Genomic DNA, 19,223 nt, shown 5'->3' with positions numbered 1-19,223 from the left:
GCCCGAAACGTCGATTTTACTGAACCTCGGATGCTGCCTGAACTGCTGTGCTCTTCCAGCACCACTAATCCAGAATCTGGTTTCCAGCATCTGCAGTCATTGTTTTTATCTGTTTTTACCTTTGTACCTGAGCCCATACAGGAATTGAATCTATTGTTTACAAATAGGACAAAGAGGCAGAAAATATTGTGTTTAAGTTTGCTGATGAAATAAAGCTAAGTGGAAATGAAGAATGTGCAAAAGAAAGCTGGAAAGATATATAGGAAGTCAAGTGTGTGGGAAACAAAATGCAGTATAATGTGGGGAAATGTGAGATTAATTTGAGGTTGGAAGAATAGAAGAGTGGCATTTTTTTTTAAAAAAGGTATGAGACTTGTTACATTTTGCTGAAATTTAGGTGTACTTGTACAAGGACCACAAAGAGTTCGCATGCAGGTACATCAGCAACTCAGAAAGCAAATGGCATGTTGGCCTTTATTTCAAAGGGATTGGACTGAAAGAATAAAGAAGACTGGCACAGGGCTTTTTTGAGATCATGCCTGAAATACAATTTTAAATTCCATATTTAAGGAAGGATATACTTGCATTGGAGACAGTGTGATGAAGGCTCACGAGGTTGGCACAATGGAGTTGAAGCCAAGAATAGCCATGACCACATCGGTGGTGGAGCCAGCTTAACAGGTTGTATAGTTTTCTCCTACTTCTAACATTCCAAACATCTTTTGTAATAAAGTTAATGTACTGTTATTAAGAATTACAGTCAAAAAGTATAGCGTTGGAAAAAGCACAGCAGGTCTGGCAGCATCTGAGGAGCAGGAGAGTTGATGTTTCAGACATAAGCCCTTCATCAGGAATTTATAAAGGGCCTATGCCTGAGATGTAGATTCTCCTGCTCCTCAGATGCTGCCTGACCTGTTGTACTTTTCCAGCACCACACACGTGACTGATCTCCAGCATCTGTAGTCCTCACTTTCTCCTATTACTAAGAATTAGTTGAGTAAGCTTTTGTCTTTACAACCTGGACATAAAAATCTATCTGCAGAGAGTGTTCAAAGAATGATCTTGTAGGTGGAATGTCATCTCATCAATATTAATTTGGTTTTTCTGCTATTTAAATTAATTTTTGACAGTTCAGACAGGCTCTGTAGTCTGTGCGGGATCCTTCTTATGTAATGTTGCCCCTGACCAGGATGTGGTTAATGTCTAGATTGTAAAAATAATGAGAGTGAATATATTTTCCAGTTGTTTACAATAGCTGTCTTAGGTCAGTTCATTCATTAAATGAACTAACAAAAGGAATCCCTCAAAATCCCAAAACGTATGTACTTCTGTGACATGAATATGATATGGTGAGTGCATTGTTAAAAGTTTCCTATGCTTCCAAAATATTGTATCACTTAAAGCAATTTATTCTGTGCTGGCTGAACATAATTATATTGTATTTTGAGGTGACCTTACAAGACATGGAGTGGTTCATATTTTCAAATCCATTATATAGACTTCCAACTTAAAGTAGCTTTAAACATTGCCTCCTTTAAAAAAAAGTTGCAAAAATATTTAAAGCTAATAAGTAGCACAATAAATCATTTTCTCCACATTTTCAAATGCATACCTTTAAGGCTACCATCCTCTTTAAATGCAAAGGACAATGCTTGCAATGTAGCCTCCACATGAAAGCAAGCTCAGTTAGTACGTCTACAATTGGAATACAAATCAGGAAGAATAGTACCTTGCACAGTGAGTATTGCCTGTGACTGCGCTTCCCCAAAGTCATTCCAAGCTTCACATGTATACTTTCCTGTATCTTCAGGAAAAACCTCCTGAATAAAAAGACTGAATTCATTTCCATTCTTCTCAAACTGAAAGTCTTCTGATTCCTGAATTTCTTTCCCATTATGGAGCCAGATAATTTCTGGAGGTGGATTACCTGATGGATTGAACACGCCTATTAGTGTGAACAAACAGCAGACAGGAAACCTTGCAACTAAGAAATGATTTGTATATTTGAACTTTCCAGCTGCCGAAATTCTTAGTAGTGACAAAGCTATTAAATCACAAATAAGTATGAGTTAAAATATTTGTTACAAATACATTAATTTTACAGCTAATGATAGAAATTTAACACAATTTTGCCAAAGGAGCAGAATATAGTCTTTTTTGGTTTTTTTCGTGACTTGGTTCTTGCCTCGTCAAGAATCAAAAAGTTGTGGATTCAAATTTCACTCTAATTTCCAGGCTGCCATTCCAGTGCAGTACTGAGTTTAAACTTTTTTTTACCTTCTCAGGTAGAAAACAAAAATCCCATGCCACAATTCTGAAGAAAAGCAAGGGAGTTATCAATAATGCATTTGTCAGTTTTAATCCCTCTTTTAATGTCATATAATTATATTATCAGGTCAAAATCATTTTGTTCTTTGTTGAAGCTTGCTGCATGCAAATCAGCTGCCATTTCAAAAGCACTTCTTTGGCTGTGGTACCTCCTGAGGCTGTAAAAGGTGCTATATAAATGTAATTTACTATTTCTTTCCCTTAACTCTACAAATTAAAGGCTGTTTTTCTTGTGAAACTGGTGCAAAACACAAAAGTATTTGTATAGAAATTACACACTCAATTTTAAACATTATTTTAATAATTGATGAGTAATAGTTGTGATATACTGACTAATCAATGATCTTTCACATTAACATTTTCTTGTATTTTTAAAAATTTAAGTGCCATTTCAGGCTACTCACAATTTGCATGTATTATTTCTTTCTCTGCATAGTGTTATATCATAAGGCCACAAGATATAGGAACAAAATTAGGCCATTCAGCCCACTGAGCCTGCTCCAACATTTGATCATGGCTGATTTGTTTCTCAAACCCATTTGCCAAACTTCTCACCCTAATCCTTGATTCTTTACTATTCAATAACCTATCTACCACTGTCTTAAATACACCCAATGACTTGGCCTCCACAGCTCTGTGCAGCACTGGGTTTCACAGAGTAACCACCCTCTGGCTGAAGAAATTCCTCCTCATCTCAGTTGTAAAGGTTTGTCCCTTCACTCTGAGGCTGTGTTGTTAGATCCTAGTCTCTCCTACTAGTGGAAACATCTTCTCCATGTGCACTCTGTCCTAGCCTCTCAGTTATTCTGTGAGTGTCAATTACATCCACAATAGAGGGATTCTATGATTCCCCTCATTCTTCTAAACTCCATTGAATACAGACCCAGAGTCCTCAACTGTCCTCATATGACAAGCCCTGCATCCCAGGGATCATCTCATAAACCTCTTCTGGACCCCCTCCACTGCCGGTATTTCATTTCTTAAAATTGCTCACAATATTCCAAATGTGGTCTGACCAGAGCCTTATATAGACTCAGCAGTACATCCCTAATCTTGAATTCTACTCCTGTTGAAATTAATGCTAACATTGCATTTGCCTTCCTAAATGCCAATTGAACTTGCAAATTAACCTAAAAAGAATCCTGAACTAGGACTCTCAAGTCCCTTTGTGCTTCAGATTACTGAAGCCTTTCCCCATTTAGAAAATATCTACACCTCTATTCTTCCTACCAAAATGCATAATCGCACACTTTACCACATCATACTCCATCTGTCACTTCTTTGCCCACTCATCTAGCATATTCAAGTCTTTCTGCAGCATCCTTACTTCCTCAACACTACCTATCCCACCACCTATCTTTGTGTCATCTGCAAATTTAGCAACCATGCCCTCAGATCCTTCTTCCAGATTATTATTGTAGAATGTTAATAGCTGTGGTCCCAACATAGACCTCTGTGGAACTCAGCTAGTCATCAGCTGTCATCCTGAAAAAGACCCATTATCTCTACTCTCTGCCAGTCAGCCAATCCTCTATCCATGGCAGTCCCATGCCGCAAACACTATCTTAGTTAGCAGCCCTCTGTGCAGCACATTGTCAAAGGCTATCTGGAAATCAAAATAGATCACACCAACTGGCTCTTCCTTGTCGAAGTTGTTTATTACCTCCTCAAAAAATTCTAAACGATTTGTCAGGCATGACCTCCTCTTGATGAAGCTGTGTCTATTTAACCATGCAGTAACAAATTCTCAGCAATCTCATCTTTAATAATGGACTCTAAAATCTTACCAACTACCAAAGTCAGGCTAACACCCTATAGTTCTGTCTTCTGCCTCCCTCGCTTCTTAAACAGGGTGTTACATTAGTCATTTCCCAAACCTCTGGGACCTTCCTTGACTCAGTCATTCATGAAAAATCATCACCAATTCCTTTACAATTTCCTTGGCTACCTCAGTCAGAACCCTGGGGTGTAATCCATCCAGTCAAGGTGATTTATCCACCTTCAGACCTTTCAGCTTCTCTCAGTGATGGCCACGACACTCACCTCTGCCCCCTTGACTCTCAAAGTTCAGGTATGTTGTTGGCACCTTCCAGTGGGAAAACAGATACAAAGTACATGTTCAGTTCCTTCCCCATTTCTTTTTTCCCGATTACTACTTCTCCAGCCTCATGTTCGAGCGGTCCAATGTCCGCTGTTGCCTCTCTTACCTTTTCGATACCTAAAATACTCCTTTTTGTTTTGTATTACTAGCTAGCTTACCTTCATATTTCATCTTTGCCCATCTTATTACTTTTTTTAGCGTTATGGTATAGGGAGCCATCCAAGAGAGGGGAGAAAAGAGAAAGGTAGTCGTAATTGGGTCATTGCCAGGTATTTGTGTGGCTCACATGTTGCGTGCGGGATTAACAATGGAGTTCTGTTGCAGATGCATTGCCAGTAGACGTTTTAGGGTGTGATCTCTTACATCATGTGGTCCTGTGGGACAGTTGGGTCAGTACTATCTGCTCACAATGCTTGCCTCACCTGCCACTTCCACTGTCATTCTTACTTGGCTACCATCCATAACCTGCAGGTCAGTCAACTCCTTCAGGATGATCGGGGCAAATGTCCTTTTGGAATCTTCAACACTCGTACTCTCAGTCTTCTTGGCAGTCTTCTTTTCTGTTTACAAAAAATATGTGTATAAAACAACTTTAAACATTTACATTAATTTACTTTATGATGCTATAACAGAGATTTTTTAATGGGTGAAATCTTGAGGAAAATAAGCCATGCCCTCCCTCAGTGAAGTGGCCTGGCCTTACTATAATTTTGATGTCAGCCTAATTTCAATATTTGGAGCAACTCGTTGGGAGCTTGTCTATTTAGGGCTGATCTAACATGCTGTAGCAGGATATAAAGGCCTGCAGTTTCTCAAAGAGGAACCATTTATCAAAACATACTTAGCACAGAATATAGTCTCGAAAAGATGTGTAGGAATGTTGGAGCCTCTACTATCACCATCCAGGCTACAACATGCTTATAAAAATGTATGCTGCCACAATAACTTGGATCGACACAGTAATGTAACTACACAAATGTAACCCTTCTAAGAAGAAAAGTGCCAACTGGTCAGAGTGTTTTGCCAAAATAACAGAGTCTAATAAAATTATCTTTAATGTGCAAATTGACCAGCAATTCGTACCAAGATTTGCATAGCTCTGTCATTAACATTGTAAAAATGCCAGCTTACTACACACCTTTCCATGCATTTCAGGAAATTGTTGCACTTCAGCTTTAAAGATTAATCAAAATAACTACAGAATGTGAGTAATGCTGTTGAACAGCCTAGAACAAGTTTAATGATTTTATGGATTGGATCAATTTTTTCAATATCGCTGGGCCTGGGCCTGAACAATTGGATCTATGCAGTCTTATTTCTGCAAGCAGTAAAATGTTCTTCAGGATTTTTATCAGTTTTTTTTTAACTTTTCCTTTCTGTGTCTTTGAGTTTAGGAGTTGGGACGTTATGTTGAGGTTGGACAGGATGTTGATGAGGCCTCATCTGGAGTATAGTGTGCAGTTCTAATTGCTTTGCTACATGAAGGATATTATTAAATTGGAGAGGGTTCAGAAAGATTTACCAGAATATTACCAGGAATGGAGAGTTTGATTTATAAAAATAAGATGGCCAGGCTAGAACTTTTTTCTCTGGAGTGTAGGAGGTTGAGGGAGGTTGAGGCAAGTGGGATATGTTTAGTTTGGGAACATGGTCGGCATGGATTAGTTGGACCTAAGGGTCTGTTTCTGTGTTGTATATCTCCATGACATTCTGTATCTATGTTTGACTTTAATTCAACCTATATCCTTGTTCATTGTGCATTCCTTTGTTACCCTTAAGTCTAATTGTAATCAGTGGGCCACTAGGCACGTCGTTCATCAAGACCTAGATGCCCTGATCCTGGTATCAGTTTGCACTTTCAGTAATTTGTGATGGAAAATTATTTTCAGCTGAAGTATGAGGAATAAAATCTAATGAAATATTCACTGGGAAATACCTTGCTCATGTTAAATGTGGGCTATTGCCACAAAATGCACAAGACACTGACAGACACTTCATGATAGATGTTGATTGGAAAGTACCATTCTCTGTAACAAACTATTATTTAATCACAATTCATAAATAATGCGTGAATAGGAGGAATATGAAAAGTAAGCTGGTGAATAGGATAGGACTAGATGATTTGATTAGAGAATACCTTAAATAGTCTTGAAGGGTTAAAAACTTGCTACTCGACTGCAAAATTTTATAAGCCAAATTTACATCTTATAGGCCAAAAACAAATAAAAAACTGTAGATGCTTGATATCTGAAACAAAAAAAAAGTAATATTTGGAGAAATTCAGCAGGTCTGGCAGCATCTGTAGAGAGAAAGCTACTCAGTTCTGAAGAAGGCTCACTGGACCCGAAACATTAACTCTGGTTTCTCTTCACAGCTGCTGTCAGACCTGCTGGGTTTCTCAAGCTATTTTGGTTTCCAATACATCTTGTAGGCTTTATTAATTTCAGAGATTAAATCAGACTAATGTTCATCTGAAGAACTGATTTATGGACTTCATTTTTGTGCAGGTATATCTAGACCCAGTTCAGAGGTTGATTTCATAAAAAGAATCATCCCTTCTTTAATCATAATTGTCAACATCAAAATTTAAACTCAAAATTCAAATAGTGTTTGAATATGCAGCGTAACAAAATTAATGATCAAAGTGCACTTGGACAGTTTCAAGATATATAGGAATGTTTGACTGGATGCTCACACAAGGAATGGGAATATGATACATAAAGCCACCTACCAGTGTTATCAGTGTTAAATGGCATTCATCAGGGAAAGGATATTTCAGGCTAAAAAGTTTGACTTTCGTTTATTATTCTATATCATGATGTGGTTCTTTAATGCCAGTTTGTGCGGAACATGTCTTTTCTCAGTATGGGAGTATTTTAATCTTATTTTCAGACTATACTAGTTTGTTTTTGTTTATGGTTTGAATATTTATACAATATTTTAAGAGCAGACTATTTTTCCAGTGTGTGGATGAGAATAGATATTTAAGGCATATCTCACAGATGACTGTATAGAATTGACCTTCATTACAGGAAATGGTGTTCCCCCTCCCTATCTAAATTTTAACCATGATGAGCCACAAATTGTGAAGAATTAAAGGTGAATTAAAGCTGAAGAATTAAAGAATTAAAGCTGAATCAAAAAATGAAATACTTTCCCTTCCAACTAGAATTTGCAAATCCTATCTTCCCCACATGAAACCTGCGCAATCTACTACTCCCCAAACCTGGATAAATGTTCACTCATCAATTGCCCTTACCAAAGGCCAGGCAGTTGGTCTGATTGAATTGACCGAGGAATGTTTGTGTGGCTCCGGTCAATGATGTATAAGTGACAATCTCTGGGAGGAGTTTATCAGTCTGCAGTTAGATTCTAGGTTATGAGTAGCTAGACCCAGCTACTATCGTGAAGGAGATAATGTCTCTCATCTAGTCTTCATATGGTTTTCTGTTCTTTCGCTGTTGTAACTTGCAATCTTATTGATGATAAAAAACCTACCAAAGGAGATCCGAACAGAACCAGGAAGTAGCTGCAGATATCCCTAACAACATGCTGGCAATGTGGTGTGAGCTACTTCTAAAGATAAGAAATCATCAGCAGTGCAATAGTCCATAGCCATGCAAAGTAAAAATTGAAAAAAAAATTAAAAATGTGATTGCCTCTTGAAGAATTCAGAAGCTTTTTACAAAGGAGCACAGATCCAGCCAACAGTTGGTCAGCCTGGACTGGAAGAGCTACTGCAGCAAGAGCTGAATTGCAAAACACCAGAACCATGGAAGGAAATTCAGAAAAAAAAGTGTAAGGACCAGAAGCAGAATCACTAAAGATAGAAGATGGAAAATCTGAATTCCGAACTAAAGAAAAAACATCAGACTCATTCCAGAAGTATGGTCCGTTCTTGAGAGGAAGGATGAAAATAGCTATAGTTATTGCAAAAATTCTGGACTGGAAAGCTGAGATGAGGTTTAAATTGTTCTATTTATCTTAAGAGTAGTCTTAGCACTGATCAAAATTGTTACGATAAGCTGGAGTAAAATTTCTTCAAAATTGGGATTACTCCTTAATTTTAAGAAATTCTTCAAACCAGATAGATGATTTGAGAGATTAGAATGTAGAAGCCAAAGATAGAAAAACATTTTTTATTTAAAATAGCCAATTTCATTGCTTAACCAAAAATATTTAAAGATGTGAAAATGTGCAATTCAATTTTCTTCATCTAAAATGGGCGTGACCCAGTTGGAATTTGGTCTTTGCAATTTAATGATTGTAAAAGCATTAACAATTTAAAATCCAGAAAATTTTCCAAAGAAGAATATCGAAAATAGAATTTATTTTTCTTCATTCATAGGACGTGGCCATTCCTGGCTAGGCCATCTGCAGTTACCCACAAGGCAGATGAGAGTCAACCATATAGCTGTGGGTTCGGAGGCCAGACCAGGTAAGAACAGTAGTTTCCTTCCCTGAAGGATCACAGTGAATCAGATGGATTTTTCCTGACAATTGATTCATGGTCATCATTAGATCCTTAATTTCAGATTTTTTTAAAATTCAAATTCCACAAACTGCCATGGGGGATTCAACTAGGCGAAAGTGAAGACTGCAAATGCTGGAGATTAGAGTCGAGAGTGTGGTGCTGGAAAAGCACAGCAGGTCAGGTGTCACAAAGCTAGTTCCTTCTTTTTCTAAATGCTGTTTCTTGGCTCAAGAAGACTCTGTCCTTGATTTTTTTCAGAGGGGATAATAAACCGGGCCGGGCTCCGATCAGTCTGGTTTGGTACAGAGGTGAAAAGGATTTTCAGAGGCCTTTAGTTTATATGTAAATAGTTGAGACTTCAGGCCAAAGTGGTTATGTTTTAGAAGTGACCTGAATAAAGAAAGGTGAGTAGTCAGCTCTCTAGCTGAGCTGAGCAGTTTAGTTCAGTCTGACCTAGTGAGGAGTTCAACATGAAACCGTGTGGAAACTCACTCTCTCTCTTTCTGCCCTTCAACTTCAACCTGTAAGCATGTGTTCTATTTATAATGGTTTTTAAAGGGAGTTTGCCTATTGGGACTGTTGTATATATTTGGAACAGCATAATTAAGTCTAGTTGAATAGGCTAAGTTCTGTAGGGGTTCTTTATTTTTTTTTGTGTTTCCTTGTGTAATTTTGCGAATAAATGTTTGTCTGTTTTAAAATCTAGTAGTCAACATAGCTAACTTACTCTGGGTAATTTTCACTGTACACTTACCGAAACAAATTGCAAAGATGAGTTGCCTGCTTAAGAATGTTTTGAGTAGTCTGGCTTAGTCCGTAACACAGGCAACATCTGAGGAGCAGGAGAATCGACAGTTTGGACAAAAGCCACAGGAATGGCGGGATTCAAACCCAGATCCCTAGAACATTACCTGGCTCTCTGAAATGATAGTCTAATGATAATACTATTAGGCCACTGTCTCCCTAATACTCTTAATATTGCAACAGCTTCTGAAAACTTTAACAGTTTATAAGATGATTCATCTTGCTTTATGAGTAATTGAAATCTTAATTTCAATGACAAAGGCTTAAAGCTGGAAATTCTCCAACAAGCTTTATTGCAACTGAATTGAAACTACAATTCAAACTTAGAGAAATGCTGAAGATACAGCTGAATTATACATGACTTTTTGAAAACTTTCAAAATTTAAAGTGAACGATTTAATTTAAGCAATGAGGTAGATACCATTTTTACACTTGCAGGCAGCTTCAAGGTTACATCAGATTAATAATTAAATTGGTCAGCATGAAAGAAACAAATTCTGTATGATGAAGGTTTATAATATAATATTGTTTTATGGGGAATTGGTTTTAAAGTGAAGGAAACGGATTTTGGTTTGCAGTGCTGATAAGATCCAAACTGTTCTTTGTTTCAAAAAGTTTGAAAATTCATTTTGAAAAATGAGATCAAAAATCATTTACTGAAAGCCAGGTGAGTTTGACTAATTGACCAGCAACTTCCTTAGGGGTAACTGCTAATATGTTTGCTGACTAGAGCTTTACAATGTCCAGCGAGATGTGGTGTTGATGGTGGTGGTGGTGTTGGTGATGAAGAGAAAGAATTCTACAAGGTTGTTGAAGGCACGTGTTGGGGAATCCATGTTAAATAATAAATGAGCTCAGTTATTTTGTTTAAAGAATCTTGATGAAAGATATTTAACTAAAGATGATAGTTTCAAGTGAATGTACTGCAGAAATCTGTCAAAAGAAACCAATTACACCAATGCCAGTTGAGAAAAAAGCTTTATCATAGAGAGATGGGTGACTCTTCAGGAGATTTGAATACCTGTAATTATACTACTGAGAAATAACTGCATGAATCTTTCTTTCTGATGTTTGTAATGAGATTATTCCCAAAGTTGTAATGCAATATCTTTTGTGGTTTACTTTTGTATAATAAACTTTTATGTTGCTTTGCTAAAAATACATTAGCAGCTTCTTGTGATTCTGTTCAACAAATCATCATGGTAAACAAAACTTACAGTCTACCCAGGCAAGTTCCACCCTAGGATCTGACTTGTCCGGTATTACTATCAGCTGAGAGCATAGCATGAAATACAGAATTGTTTCAGGCATAAATGCCAAATCACAAGCAGAACAAGTTAGTGCACTTCATTGTTCTGTGGGAGCATTTGCAGACCATGTTATTTATGACTGAAAGTAGAAGAAGTATTCGTACTTTCAATGATATCTTAAAAGCATTTGACATTTATTTTCAGAACCAATTGTATTATGGAAAGAGCAAGATTAAAAAAAATACTGTCTCCAGAAGAACCTGTTTCCAAGGTCACCAATGATCTTTATCCAGTGTGTGAATCTTGCATTACAACCAGAAATAATTAGAGACAGATTGTTCATTGGAATTTCTGATTAAAACTTTTGTAGACCTTTCACAATAGAAGGAAGTAATCATACTGGAAATGTGTATCCTAATTGTGATAGAAGTTGAAATTCAGAAAAGAACAGATAAAAATCTGGGGAATAGAAGACATTTATTCCACAGGATGATCAGAACCTATAAACTTCATAAGGCACTCTAATTACATGACAAACAAGTGCAAATTGTGCAAATCTTTTGACATTAGGCATCACTGTACATCAGGAATGCTCATTCCTGATGAAGGGCTTTTGCCCGAAAAGTCGATTTTCCTGCTCCTCGGATGCTGCCTGACCTGCTGTGCTTTTCCAGCACCACTCTAATCTAGATTCTAATCCCCAGCATCTGCAGTCCTCAGGTTCGCCATCACTGTACATCAATGTATAAGTTGTGAAACTCGAAAGGGTTCAGAAAAGATTTCCAAGGATGTTGCCAGGGTTGGAGGGTTTGAGCTATAGGGAGAGGCTGAATAGGCTGTGGTTGTTTTCCTGGACCATCAGAGACTGAGGGGTGACCTTATAAAGGTTTATAAAATCCTGAGGGGCATGGATAGGATAAATTGACAAGGTCTTTTCCCTGGGTTAGGGAAGTCCAGAACTGGACTTAAAAAAGGGACTTAAAGGGTGACTTTTTCATGCAGAGGGTGTTGTGTGCATGGAATGAGCTGCCAGAGGAAGTGGTAGAGGCTAGTACAATTACAACATTTAAAAAACATCTAGATGGGGTATAGGAATAGGAAGCGTTTAGAGGAATATAGGTCAAGTGTTGGCAAATGGGACTAGATTAGTTTAGGATATTTGGTCAGTGTGGATAAGTTGGACCGAAGGGTCTGTTTCCGCACTGTACATCTCTGTGACTCTATGATGATGTGAAACAAACATTCACACAGAATCAAATGACAAGCTCTATTGCAAGAATGTTAGTTTGGAAGAAAGTGGGGATATTTACAGAATAATTCGAAAAAAAAAGAACCAACATTGGTTACATTCATAAATAAGTCAATACTTTATACCAAACACCACTAAAAAAATTGTGATTCCTAAGATATACTTTCAGTAGAACGTATATCCTTAGATGATGACATTCCTCTTTCAGAAAATAAGCCACAGCTGCTCCTAGGGGTAATAGGCAGTTCATCTGAATCGACAAGGCAAAAGTGAGGACTGCAGATGCTGGAGATCAGAGTCTAGATTAAAACTCTAATCTAGTTCATCTGAGTCAAACATGACAGAGCTCAGCTATATCATAGGAAAGGAGGTGGCCATTCAACACCTCAACTCTGCCCTGCTATTCAACATGATCATAGCTGATCAAATACAGCAATGTATTTTACCCATCCATTCTCATAACCTTGTAAACAATTTGCAATTGTAACCTATTAACCTCTTCCTTAAATATACTGAAGGAATATACTGAGCTTCCAGCCCTCAGTGATAAGGAATTCCAAAGGCTCACAATCCCCTGAAGTAAAAGAAATTCTCCTTATCTCAGACCTACACGTTTTAATTTTTTAATGGCGCTTCCTCTGGGGGCCTTTAATCAACAGCCTTCTGAAAATCTAAGTATACTACACCCATCGGCTTTCCTTTATCAGTTCTATAAGCAATATCTTAAAAAAACTCAATTTATCAAACACAATTTCCCATTCACAAATCCATGTTGATTAAACCCAATCAGATCATCATCAACGAGGTTCCCAGTCCGGGTCACCATGAGTCTGTAATAGCAGTTACACCACCTCTGGGTATCTCTATTTGTGCCTTTGATTCATTTATCTTGTTGTGAAATGCTGTGTGCATTCAGGTAGTGTTCTTGGCTTTGTATTTTTGACATCATCGCTCTTTCGATGTTTCTCTTGAATTCTAGTTTTCCTAGTATATTTTTAACAGTCGTCTACCAACTTCACTTACTTCAAATTTGTGTTACACTTTAGGGACCCCCCTCACTGCCAGGATGGTTTAAATCGACCTCAACAGCACTCGCAAATCCCTCTGTGAGGATATCAGTACTATTAAGTTGTAACCTGTCCAGTCTATACAGATCATACCTGCCCCAGATTTTTTTAATTGATCAGAAATCTGATGCCCTCCCTTTCATGCCAGTTCTTCAGCCACCCATTGAAATTGATCTATCATCCTGTTCTTCTGCTCACTAGTTCATGGCACTGAGAGAAATTCTGAGATTACTACTCTTGAGGTCCTATTTTTTAATTTCCTTACTAATTCCATGAAAACTGCCTTCAGGACCACATCTCTCTTTTACCTTTGTCATTGGCCCCAATCTCCTCAACTTATGGTTAATTTCCCCCTTTCTTCTCTTTCAAGAATAATGTCCTTCAGTAACTCTGATGCGTAACTCTGACAACAGGGAGTCATATTTACTGTCACAGGAATGACTATGTGATTCATGACTTTGGAATTCCCTACAACTAGTGCTTTTCCAATCTTCTTCCTCCTCCCCTGAGTCACTTGTTATGCCATAGACTTGCATCTGGTTTCACTCCCCTGAGAAACCACCGACCTCACTTGTCACCAAAACGCAATACCAATTAGCAAGCAAGGTAGACCCAGCTATTGTCCAACACTACCTGTCTGGTTTTCTTAGACGGCCTGATAGTCCCCCGTTCCCTCACTGCCTGTACACTTCTCATCCATTGTGTGAACCCCTCCCTATACATGCTATCCATATAAAGTTCTGACTCATGGGTACACAACAAAGACTCTAGCCACTGCTCTAGTTCTGAAAGCCAACGCTTAATCATGCGCAGATGGTGACATTTCCTGTAAGTGTGCTTGTCTGGGCGACACAACATGTCCAAGACCTCACACATACTACAGTATATACACTCAACTTGGCCCTTCTGACGTGCTTTCTTGTTACTCTAAAAAACTATTTGTTAGCTTTAGAGTAAATATGGATTCCTAATGAAAACTTAACAAGTTAGTTCTCAGGAAAAGAGAGACGTAACATTTAGGGACTTACCACAAACTAAATAAACAAATTTCACTCGAAACATTGGAAACACTGGCCAAATCTAATCCCCAATTAGCTACTTTTCCTGCAATCATGATGTCACAGTGCCACTGGTCTCAGTACAGGTAGGTTTCTCAATCCACACCTTATTTCCTCCCCTACTCACCTCTTCCTTTGGAGATTTCTCAGACTTTAATTAAAGTAACTCTTTCCCCCACCCCAAATTCCCATTTTGACACGAATTCCTGGTTACGCACTCTGTCTCAGTCTCACTATGGTGCAATCTCCCTCTCTCTGACCATATGGTTCACTCCGGGCCATATCATTTCAAGCTTAATACAGGACTGAATGCCATTGAATAGATGAAAAGAATAAAGATACAACCTACTGACCAATTTATCTGTTATTAAATGAGACAGATGGAATAATTTCTATGATTCAAGGAATGTTTAAAAAGTTTTCTATTGAAATGACCATCTTGCAGACCACACTCTTGTCATCCAGCATCAAATCACTTCAGCCCGAAAAAAGAAAACATGTTTCATTCATAAATCTCTTCATGGATTGAAGAGCAACATAACAGAGAGAAAAGTACTTTTGAAAAAGGCACAGTCAAAGTTGTTCACAGGGCTGGGAAAACTCAGTACAAAATATAGTATCACACCAAGAAAATAAATCAAACCATTATAGTTCTACATACCCAGCAAAATTCCTCACTCTCTGAAAGTCAAGAAATGCCCAAGATGGGCATCAATTCACTAATGACAAAGCCAAGAATGATACTTGAGCATTGTTACTGTACCAAAAAAACACAGAATCCATTAGGATATATTTTAGAATATATCCAAATTGTCAAAAGGCAGGAAATATAACCAAAACTTGAAGGCTTCAGTGGGTTTTGGCAGCTCATAATGGATAATGATTGAGAATGCTCACCACAACCATTATCTCATTTGGTAGATATTATTTTAAGAGGCCACCATTTGGGATTGCCTCTGCCTCAGAAATCATCCAACATACTACATCCTATATTATAAAGATTGAATTGCACCATCTGTCACATGGACAACACAATAACATATGGTGAATGTACGAGAATATGCAACCAGAGTATTAAAACACCCATCAGCTAGAGGGCTATTCTTCATGAGAATTGTCAATTTTCCAAAGAAACTAATTGCGTCCTGAGACATTCTATTGACAAAAAAGTGTGGTACAAGGCTAAATCCACAGAAGATGAAAGCTCTTAAGGAGGTTCCTACCCAAAAGCAGAACATAATTTGCCATGATCTTTAGGTAGGCAAATTTAGATGGTCAAATTCTTGCCTCAAACTACAACCATGATTGAACTCTTGCCTCAGTTAAAAAAAATAGATAACTGACTGGTTTTGGGACACAGTTCAAGAAAATGTTTTTTAAAGAATCAAAGCCATGTTGATTTCCACAGATGAACTGTAGACATTCATTCATTCCCAACTATTGTTACATTTGTTTCAGCCATGGGTACAGACCAAACAAAGGGTTACAGGAGACCAGCATATGATGCATTGTCTGACTTTAAAACAAGTTTTGCAATCATTGAGAATGAGGCTCTCTCAGTCAAAAGAAAATGTGAGAAATCTTCACATTGCATAACTAGTCTCAAAGTTTTTATACAGACTGATCATAAACCATTCGCTTCCTTCTTAGATAAGAAAGAGTTGGCAAAGGTGAATCCATGGAAACATCTTTGTCTTTTGAGATTTGCCTATGAGACCAATTACATGCAAATGAAGCTGTAAATGTCAGCAGTTGTCTTCTCCAGTGTAACCATGGACAGCTTTACAATGACAGATGAAATTTGCTGTTGAACTTAGTTCACACACACAAGCCACAGAAGCACAGAGACCAGCAAAAATACTGATTCAATCAAATCATAGTACAAGAAAGCTCAGAATGCATGGCCGTCCATCAATATTGTGCTGAATGTAGCGAGTTAATAAACTGAATGGCTTGACTATGATGACTTAGTACAAACATTCATAACATTTCACTACTATAAATGAGTTATTCATGTCTGATGGCAAATTAGCCATTTTGTCTTCACTCAGAGCTGACGTCCTTGACAAATTCTGCAAGAGACATTTAGATACTACCAAATGCCGAGTCAGAGCTCAAGCTTCTGTATGGTGGTCAGGGATCTCAAAACAAATCGAAGGTCTCAAAGCTAATTCTGCAATACACAGAAAGCCATTAGTTTTACTACCTTCTGTACTGAAACATGGGAGCAAGTGAGAGCTGATGATCTTATCCCATTGCATGGTGCCTCATAGTAGATTGAGGTAAAAATAATTATATATTGCCAGCAGATATCCAAGGCCTGACTTATTCCCAATGACAGGATCCTTGATGTGGTCACATAGGACAATGGATCATATATTACTAATGAGTACTTTGACAAATTTTCAGCCATTTCGGGAAATGCAACGACTTGCCAAGTATGCCACATTCAATAAGAACATATATTTAGGGAATAAATTGTTAAATTTCTTTTGAAAAGCAACACAGTCTTGTGTGAGGCTTTGCTGAACTACCTGTTCATTCCACTCCAATGTGGCTTATCACCGTCAGAAATATTATATGGGAAAAAGCTGAAAGCTCAATCCCTTATCCTTGCAGAATGGTTGACTCCAAAGACTGTAAACATAGAACAAAGAAAAGTACACCACTGGATCAGGCCCTTCAGTGTACCATGCCTCTGCCAACCATGATGTCATTCTAAAATACTCCCATCTGCTGGCACATGGTCCATATCCCTCTATTGCTTGTTCATGTGCCTGCCTAAGTGCCTTTTAAATGATTCTACTGTATCTGCTTCTACCACCTCTCTGGCATCTATGACCGTCTAAAAAAAATTTCCTTGCACATTCTCAACTTTAAACCGATACCTACTGGCATTTGGGATTTCCAGCTTAGAAAAAAAGACTCCTACTCTCCACCCTATCCAGGCCTCTCATAGTTTTATGTACACCTATCAGGTCACTCTTCAGCCTTCAGCACTCTCGTGAAAACAATCCAAGTTTGCCCAACCTTTCCTTATAGCTACTACCCTCCAATCCAGACAAATCCTGGTAAACCCCTTCTTCACCCTCTCCAAAGCCATCATGTCCTTTCTATAGTGTGGTGACAACTGCACACAATTTAAAATGTGGCTTGCAGTTGTGTAAGTCATGCTGCAGTCTTATACAACTGCAACATGACTTGCCAACTTTCATATTCAATGCTTCGACTGATGATGGCGAGCACGCTGTATGCTTTCTTTACTACCTTATCTACCTGTGCCATTTTCAGGGACCTATGGACTTGGACCCCAAAATCCCTCTGCTTCTGTGTTGTAATGAAAACTGAAACAGCAGCCAGAAGACTGACCATCATTGTTCAGTCCAGCAGGGTTACCATGGATGTTCCCACCACTTTCATTGTGCAAAGAAGGTTCTATAAGCTCTGTGTTATAGCCTCTGACATGGAGGCTATTAGGCAGGCTTGTTGATGTACCAAACTTCTGTGTGCATTCCTGCAAGAAATATTCCAATGAGGTCTTTGCATGACAGCTCAGTGGTTAGCACTGCTGCCCCACATCACCAGAGACCAGAATTTGATTCCAGCTTTGGATGACTGTCCTTGTGGAGTTTGCTATCCTTGTATCTGCACTGGCTGCCTCCAGGTGCTCCAGTTTCCACCCACAGTCAAAAGATGTGCAAGTTGGGTGGATTGGCCATGATAAATTACCCCACAGTGTCCAAGGAATGTGCAAGCTAGGTAGGTTAGCTATGGTAAATGAGGGGTTACAGCGATAGGGCTGGGGTATAGGTCTGGGTGAGATGCTTTTTGGAGAGTTGGTGAGAACCGAAAAGGTAAAATAGCCTCTTTCTGTACTGTACAGATTCTCATGATTTTATATCAATGCTCTTAAGGGTCTGTATACTACACTGTTTCATTTCACATCCCAAAATACATCATCCCATACTTGTCCAAAGTAGACTCCATCTGTCATTTCATCACCCACCTGTCCAACTGATCTATATTCTGCTGTATCCTTTGATATCATCCTCACTATCTCCAAGTCCACCAATTTTCATGTTGTTTGCAAACTTACTAATCAGACCACCTACATTTTCATCCACATCATTTATATATATTACAAACAACAGTGGTTCCAGCACTTATCCTAGCAGAATACCACTGGTCAGAGATCTCCAGTCAGAAAATACCCCTCCACAACTCCCTCTGTATTCAGTGATCAAGCTAATTTTGGTATCCAACTGACTAACTCACTGTGGATCCCATGTGACTTAACCTTCTGGACAAGTCTACCATGCGGGACCTTGTCAAATGCTTTACTAAGTCTACACAGGCAACATCCACTGCCCTGCTCTCCTCAATCACCTTCGTCACATACTCAAAAAACTCAATAAAATTTGTGAGACAAGACCTCCCCTATCCAAAGCCATGCTGACTATCGTTAAAAGTCAATTATTTTCCAAATGCAACCAACTGTTGTTCCCAAGAATCTTCTCCAATAATTTCCCTCCCTCTGATATAAGTCTCACAGGTTTATAATTTCCTGGATTATTCTATTTCTCTTCTTAAACAAAGGAATGACATTGGCTATTCTCCAGTCTCCTGGTGAATACTGATGCAAAGTACTTAGTAAAGACCTCACTCACTTTCACTAACTCATGCATAAATTCTCTTCTTTGTCCTGTGTGGACCTATACTTTCCTGAGCTACCTTTGCTCCTTATACGTGTACAAAATACCTCGGGAGTCTCCTTAATTCTACTTGCCAGGGACATTTTATTGCCCCTTTCAGTCCTACTAATTCCTTGTTTAAGTTTTGCCCTGCTTGCTTTATGTTTCTCAAGGATCTTTTCTGATTTCAATTTCCTAAGC

The 19,223-nt window shown here is 38.3% G+C and overlaps 1 protein-coding gene across 4 annotated transcripts in view; it reads right to left on the bottom strand.

Moving 5' to 3' along the window:
* Window positions 1-19,223, bottom strand: part of LOC122551600 (myosin light chain kinase, smooth muscle-like) — a 422,603-nt gene that overhangs the window by 121,831 nt on the left and 281,549 nt on the right. For all 4 annotated transcript variants that reach the window (XM_043693744.1, XM_043693745.1, XM_043693743.1 and 1 more), the window contains 2 exons: window positions 4,852-4,989; window positions 1,730-1,927 (listed from right to left, as the gene is read on the bottom strand). In XM_043693744.1, the coding sequence (XP_043549679.1) occupies window positions 1,730-1,927; window positions 4,852-4,989 (336 nt within the window). The remainder of the gene's footprint in view (window positions 1-1,729; window positions 1,928-4,851; window positions 4,990-19,223) is intronic.

Source organism: Chiloscyllium plagiosum, chromosome 7 (assembly GCF_004010195.1).
Source record: "Chiloscyllium plagiosum isolate BGI_BamShark_2017 chromosome 7, ASM401019v2, whole genome shotgun sequence".
In the NCBI taxonomy this organism is placed as follows: Eukaryota; Metazoa; Chordata; class Chondrichthyes; order Orectolobiformes; family Hemiscylliidae; genus Chiloscyllium; species Chiloscyllium plagiosum.
Note: the sequence above shows the minus strand (reverse complement) of the source record. Positions and strands in the feature narration are given on the sequence as shown.